General features: G+C 44.3%; 1 protein-coding gene across 2 annotated transcripts; it reads right to left on the bottom strand.

Annotated features, from left to right (window-relative positions):
* Nucleotides 1–373: 373 nt before the first annotated feature.
* Nucleotides 374–6,069, bottom strand: LOC148041755 (uncharacterized). 2 transcript variants are annotated; one of them, XM_087682126.1, is made up of 6 exons: nucleotides 5,814–6,069; nucleotides 2,321–4,596; nucleotides 1,403–1,453; nucleotides 1,125–1,223; nucleotides 882–1,037; nucleotides 374–771 (listed from the first exon to the last, which is right to left on the bottom strand). In XM_087682126.1, exons 2-6 carry the CDS (start codon nucleotides 4,349–4,351, stop codon nucleotides 643–645), a joined length of 2,466 nt encoding a protein of 821 aa, XP_087538252.1. In that variant the 5' UTR covers nucleotides 4,352–4,596; nucleotides 5,814–6,069; the 3' UTR covers nucleotides 374–642. The 2 variants fall into 2 exon arrangements, with proteins under 2 accessions (XP_087538252.1, XP_087538262.1); XM_087682136.1 differs by lacking the exon at nucleotides 5,814–6,069 and adding an exon at nucleotides 4,889–5,640.
* Nucleotides 6,070–6,395: the final 326 nt, after the last annotated feature.

Here is a 6,395-nt window from a genome sequence, read left to right as displayed (position 1 = left end):
AATAAGCTCGACTTTAGCAACTTTAAGAGGATAATCTTGATTCTTTTGTCTACATTGCATGGCACATGCTCAAAAAGTATCTACATTGATTGCTGCATCAAATAAGAAGCCAGGAATAAATTTTCAGACTTTGAACCCAATATTATATGAAGATGATACCCCTAGAGCCCAAGGCCAAAAGGAGACAAGCAGATACAATTTGAAACTTTGACCCAACAAAGATGATGCTATCCCTGGCTGCCCATGCTGAATATGCATAACACTTACTACCAGCAGTTTCTGCTCCATACAATGGTAAAGTCAAAAGAACAAAATGCACATCTTCAACTGAACTAGGCCAAAAAGGTGAAGACAAGCATATCAGATGCACATCTTCAACTGAAAGGACCCTTGATTTGAAGAATCAATATGCTTAGCACAGGAGTTTACATTGACCCTCACAAGCTTGAAGCCATGGTGCTAAACAGATCAACATTTTAGTATAAGAGATTTCAAATCCTTCATAGCAGTTTCTCAACCTCCAAGTTTAAGAAGTGAGGAAACATATTGCTATAGAAGGCCACATAAGATTTATTGATGTCTCCTGCACATGTAATGGCAATTTAGGTAGATAAACTGAGTTTCAATTCAAGGGTATGGCACTCAAGTGGAAGCTGATGCTTTGCATATAGGGCATTGGTTCTTTTGAATAAGCCACTGCTTAATGCAAGCAACATGATGGCTGTGTCCACACTCCAGCACACCCAGCTCAACAGCTTCCTCAAACTCTTCCTACGCAAACACAAATTACAGCTTAAAACTGGGCCACAAAAAAGGCAAGAACAGAAATGAGGCAAAAGAATGCTTCAAGAACAGATTACTAGCAAATGTGCATTGCTAACCTGGCAAACGCTGCACTTGATTTCTGTATCTTGTGGAATATAATTGGCATCCTTCTTTGGGAAAGCATATAGAGCTTTCTTCACACAATTCGCAATAGTTTCTTCACTTAGCCCTGTGCTCACAGTGCCTATGCGTTCCTCCAAGGCAAGCAGTTCCTGATTGCCCATAGATCATAGCAAATTTTAATTATTACGTGACAAGCAACTAGTATCATAAGAAAAGACATAATGCATAGAAATGACCTCATATGACATATTATCCACATCCAGACGCATATCTCTATGCCGATCATGAAGCCCAATCCCACCAAGAAGTATAGTTGCCTCCAGCATTAAAATTTGCTGCTTAAGAAGGAAGTCAAAATCAGATGCAATGAAGTGCATTAGAGCATAAAAACTATCATGCTCTGGAATGATGCTTTTCTGAAAATCAAAGCTTGGATATTAAACAGCAGCAATGGCCAGACCCAACTGCTACATAAAATAAATAACATTTGAATAGAAGCAAGAAATATTCATACCTCATAGGTGAGATCTTCATCCCTCTCTATTCGTTCCAGTGCAGACAAAATCTGTTTCATTGACAGCTGAAATTAGAAGAAAGAAGGTAGAACAGCAACATATTTCAATAAATCAAACAGCAGCTTCTACTCTGTTGACTAAGTTTCAATGATATTATCCCTAGAAAACAGCATTGCCTCCATCAATTGTAAAATAATTAAGCTGTAACATTCACAGCAGCGTCTGAAGACACAGTAAAGCACAACACACTGGCTTAAAGCCAAGAGTGGTCGAGCTTAAGGTTTAAAACCAACTTGCCACAAGTCACCACATTACTTTGTGAAGCATATGTACGTTCACGTCATTGTAGCCATCACTACAATATATCTACTAGCAGATTTTCAGCAAAAAGGTTCACAAAATCCAAAAAAGTAAGACAATTACTTTTAATGCATATTCACATTGAAACTGCTGTAATGTCTTACTACACACTACATCTTCGAACAAATTTAAAGAGAGAGGTCCCAGGACCTACTTAGCAAGCTCTCACCAAACATGCAGAGCCTTTGTTCTAATTCACTTCAGGTTATGACTAGTAATTAACCAAGACTTATAATAAATCGGCTGTTCTACAAAATGCTACGTAGGAAAAGACTCTATAAACAGCAGATATCCAGACCCAGCCCAGACCAGTTCTACCAGAGAATAGCTCCACAGATAAATAGCAGCAACCAGAACAGCTTGAAAGTATGTTAGAAAAAGATCCAAAGAGGACTTCTTCAAGCCCCGCATTAAGCCATATCATAATGATGCTTCTAACAAGAATACAGACTGTATTGCGAAGCATTGAGAGAGCACATAAAAGTGTCTCACATTCTTTCTAAAAGTACGGAAATAACCTGCAGTTTGCCAACTTGCAGTACGTCTAGCTAGCATACCTCTGAAAGTCCCTCCACTGTTAAATGGTGTCGATTCTCCTCTATAGACTGCAGCTGCAAACTGTGAGACCCATATGCAGGTGGCAAGTTGGATCTCTCAAAATCATCCTCCAACCTTGGGGGAGAGAGATTAAAACTTCCATCAGACGTATTAGTACTAGAAATAGAAGACAGAAACAATTCATCTTCATTAACTCTTGTTTGAGATGAAGCAGGAGCAGGGGGTAAAGGAGGCGGCCTTGTGGGAGGCGGTCCAGAGAAACTGGACTGGAGGTATTCAGGCACTTCAGAACCCAGGGAACTTGATATAATAGGTGGAGAGTGAGACCTATTCCTGCCGGAGTTCCTACCAACAAAAGTGGATGTCCCACTCAAGTGGTTCCTGTACATTGCACTTCTAGACAAGATCCTGTTGCTATTGCTCGCAGAACTGGTGGACATTTCTTCCCCTACAGTACCAATGGACTCATTCAAGTGCTCTCTGGACCTGGCCCTGTACAAAGATGCAAAGCTGCTTCTGGACACAGAGCCAGCATTACCACCTGCTGAACTGGCCATCAAATCCTCCCCCGAAGCACCACTGGAATCATTCATTTGCTCACGGGATCTGTACAAAGATCCAAGGCCACCCCGTCCCCTTGTGACAATAGGACTGCCTCCTCTTCGCCTGCCATTCAGCTGGCAATCTGTGAGGCTGAATGAAGAACTGTCCGTGCTGGGATCAGGCTTGGACTGGACAGGTCTCCTAAAGGACCTCACATCTGTTGGCAAGTTAGTGTGGAGTTGTCTTACTGATCTAGAAGGTTCAAGTTCTGCAGAGTGAAGACTAAAATTATGAGAAGGCCGACATAAGTTGTCCAAACTGGACCCTGTCCCACTGCTACTCCCACTTCCCACTCTGCTTTTACCTAATCGAATACTTTTAAGAGGTTCACTGACACCAGTCATCCCATAAGATCCCACAGGCTTCTTCTGACGCATACCATCAGAAGCACCACTTACAGATGAAAGTGAAACCGAGGGAAGAACATCTGAGGAAGAAGAGCAGCCAAGGTTGCTTAAACTGCGTCTACTAGACCCCAGGCCATGCATACAAACACCAGAAGTACTCTCTCTCAACCCTGGACCTTGCAAGTCAACATGTCGACCTCTGCGATTTGAAGTAGCCTGTAAAACATTTTTCTTCCTGCTTTCACCTATTGTGTTGCCATTAGACTGAGTTAAGCGTCTTGATGCATTGACTTGAATTGCCTGCCCACTGCCCCCAGTTGCATCAGTTTCATCGCCAGGTGTGTCAGGACCCTCCAGAGAAAACCTCCCCCTTCTGTCCAAGTTCAATGGCACAACATAATCATCAAGAAGTGTGCCACTAGATGAAGAACCACCCAAATGCTGTGAAGTTTGCTGCTTATAGTTTGAGATCCCACATGGGCGAGTATAATCACCACCACTGGAATCCGCGTGAACCCTTGTAGAGCCTGATGCTGAAGCTGATGCTCGGTGACTTTCACCCCAGTTTAACACGTGGCCTCGAGATTGTCTTGCATGTGCCACTCGACTGCTCAAAGTACCACTTGTATAGGGAGTAAAGCCACTAGCAGAGGAGGTTATTGCAGAGCTTCTCCAACCAACTGCATCCTTTGCTGCGAATCCATTCATGCCAACCTGCTCTGACAGTTCAGCATCCAAATCAGATCCTGAATCATCGGAAATGCCAGACAAGCAGTGTGCTGAACCTAGAACTGGGGTTAAACTGGCTTGAGCATCATTTGACACCAAAGACAAATTGGATGAGCCAGATGGTGATGCTGAAAGACTTGTATACTCTATCTTGGAAGAGCTTGAACCCCCACTGTATTCACAATAACCAACAGAGGGCTTTGTCATAGATCTTTCAAACCCTCTCGGACTAAGCCTTACACCATTACCCTTGTCATCCATAGATATGCCCTTACTGGTATTCTTCCCATTGAGACTGGGTCTTCGGATGTACTGTGTATCTGTAAAACCTACACCACTGCTTCCATCCATTGCAAGAACTGGAATTTAAACAAAGTGTCTGGTAACCATAAACACGAGCATCTAGAAAGCTATACAGTTGCAATTTCTCTGCCTAGGCCTCAGTAAGCAGTTAACAGTAGCTCAACAAGGTGGGAACAGTAGCACGGTGGCAGAGTGTCTTGACAAACCAAAATAATTGTTTCGGGAGGTCTCAGTAAGCAGTCAATTATAGCTCAACAAGCTAAGAACGGTGGCAATTTTCTTGGCAGGTTCACCTGCATGCCATACAAACACACAGCAGTCATCAAAAAGTTGACGTAGTTCCTCATTTAAGCCGGAATATGACAAACGTACTTGACAACACTAGGTATCAGTCAGGCTCAAATAAGACACAAGCAAGACCAGGCTCTGGATTGCCTAGCAAATTATCAAATTAACCACTAGATTATGATAACTGATGATAATACTAAAAGCCGCCTACCCCACCAAAACGCATTCACCCACCAACACCCAAGTGATTTTTCATCACATGTTCAATGCAAGACGGGGAAATACGGAACAACCTACCTCCACAAGGAGTGGTCGTGCACGATCTGGTCGAGAAAACAATTACAAGCTTCAAGTATGACAGAAGGTAGCTAAAAGCACAGGAAGCATCGCTCAACATTAGACGTCCTGCGAAAACACCGGATTGAAACACGTCTAAACCAAAAAGCGATTCATTTTCACGACTGGGCGTTTGGGGAAGCAGAGAGCACAAAGAAGGCGTTTAAAGCAGGTGGTTCAAGGGCCATTCAGACATGGTGCGAAGCAGAAAGAGATGGAGGCCAGGAAGGGGCAGGGGTAGGAAGGACGGACGGCGGAAGAAGGAAAAAGGAGACGCCGGCTAATGGCACCTCGCAACAAACGGAGGAAGCTTCCAAAAGGACGTCAGCCAGTTCGATAATTGATTATAAGGACCACAAATGAGAGAAAACAATCCTGTTGAAGCTGCACGACGCCATAGCAATAATAAAAGCCACGTTGATTCTCATGTCCTTGAAACTTTCCGCGCACACTAAAGACAGGGTAACCAATCCGCTAAACCAATATTCTATCATCAGATGCATCGGACTAGCTACTTGCCCCCAGTAAAACGTTTTCCAAGCTTAGGACCTGAGTCTTTCACCATAAACTAAGAAAACCCTAGCTCATCGGTCAAAACAATGCACATTCGTCCTTGACAAAGGCTGGCGTTTCTCCGATCGTCAAAGCCGCCTGATTACACTCGGTCTCGGGATTCCAACAAGCGAACAGCTAGAGCCTAGAACAGATTTCGTCCACCACCGAGAAGAATGGCATCGGCTTTCAGAAAAAGGGGATTTTTTCTTTTTTTGTAAAGGAGAATCGAGCCGTGGCCATCGCCATAGCCCATGGATGCGATAAAAACTTTCGCAAAAGACCGCAAACGAAAACGCGGGAAAGAGAGAGCGACGGGAAGGCAGGCCATTACCTATGCGCAAGGCTCGAGGGACTCGAGGAGACGGCCGAGTGGAAGCAATGGCGGAAATAAGCAGGAAGGGAAGGCCATAGGCCCGGGCGTGAACCTCCGGAGGCCAACGTAGCGGGCACCATAGCCGGGCGTAAACCCTAGCTCGAATGCGCCTGCGACTGGCTGCTGCTCTTCTTCATCCCGATATGAATATGAGAGAGAGAGAGACAGAGACAGATACAGAGAGGAGATAGAGGCGCAGTTATGGCCTTGGGAGAAATGAGCAGTAAAATGCTGAGTGTGATGGCGTAGCTAAAATTAGCAGGTCCAGCGTACGGCCAAATTCGGCAGCTCATTTTTTTCTTTTTCTTTCCTTCCTGTGCCGCGGAATTTTAAAACCGCCCCCCAAATATGGTAGCGGTTTTGGACTCGGACACGTGTACAAAGGGACTACCAACCTCGCTCGCCACATCAGCCAGACGGACCGCTCACCTCTCTCTTTTTTGGCCCTTTTCCGCCCTCTCCGGTTTTGGAGGTTTTCTTTTTCTTTTATTGTTTTATTTCCCGATGTGGTGGTCAATTCGTGGATATCCTTTTCCTAAA

This window comes from Lygodium microphyllum, chromosome 1, assembly GCF_053477565.2.
Source record: "Lygodium microphyllum isolate KBCC chromosome 1, Lygodium_microphyllum_v1.1.10, whole genome shotgun sequence".
Lineage (NCBI taxonomy): Eukaryota > Viridiplantae > Streptophyta > Polypodiopsida > Schizaeales > Lygodiaceae > Lygodium > Lygodium microphyllum.
Note: the sequence above shows the minus strand (reverse complement) of the source record. Positions and strands in the feature narration are given on the sequence as shown.

Coding starts and splice junctions, on each gene's coding strand:
- LOC148041755 (XM_087682126.1), bottom strand. CDS start 4,351: ATGGATGGAAGCAGTGGTGTAGGTTTTACAGATACACAGTACATCCGA. Junction 1,454..2,320: donor CAGTGGAGGGACTTTCAGAG/GTATGCTAGCTA, acceptor TCAATGAAACAG/ATTTTGTCTGCACTGGAACG. Junction 772..881: donor TCAAGTGCAGCGTTTGCCAG/GTTAGCAATGCA, acceptor GTGTTTGCGTAG/GAAGAGTTTGAGGAAGCTGT.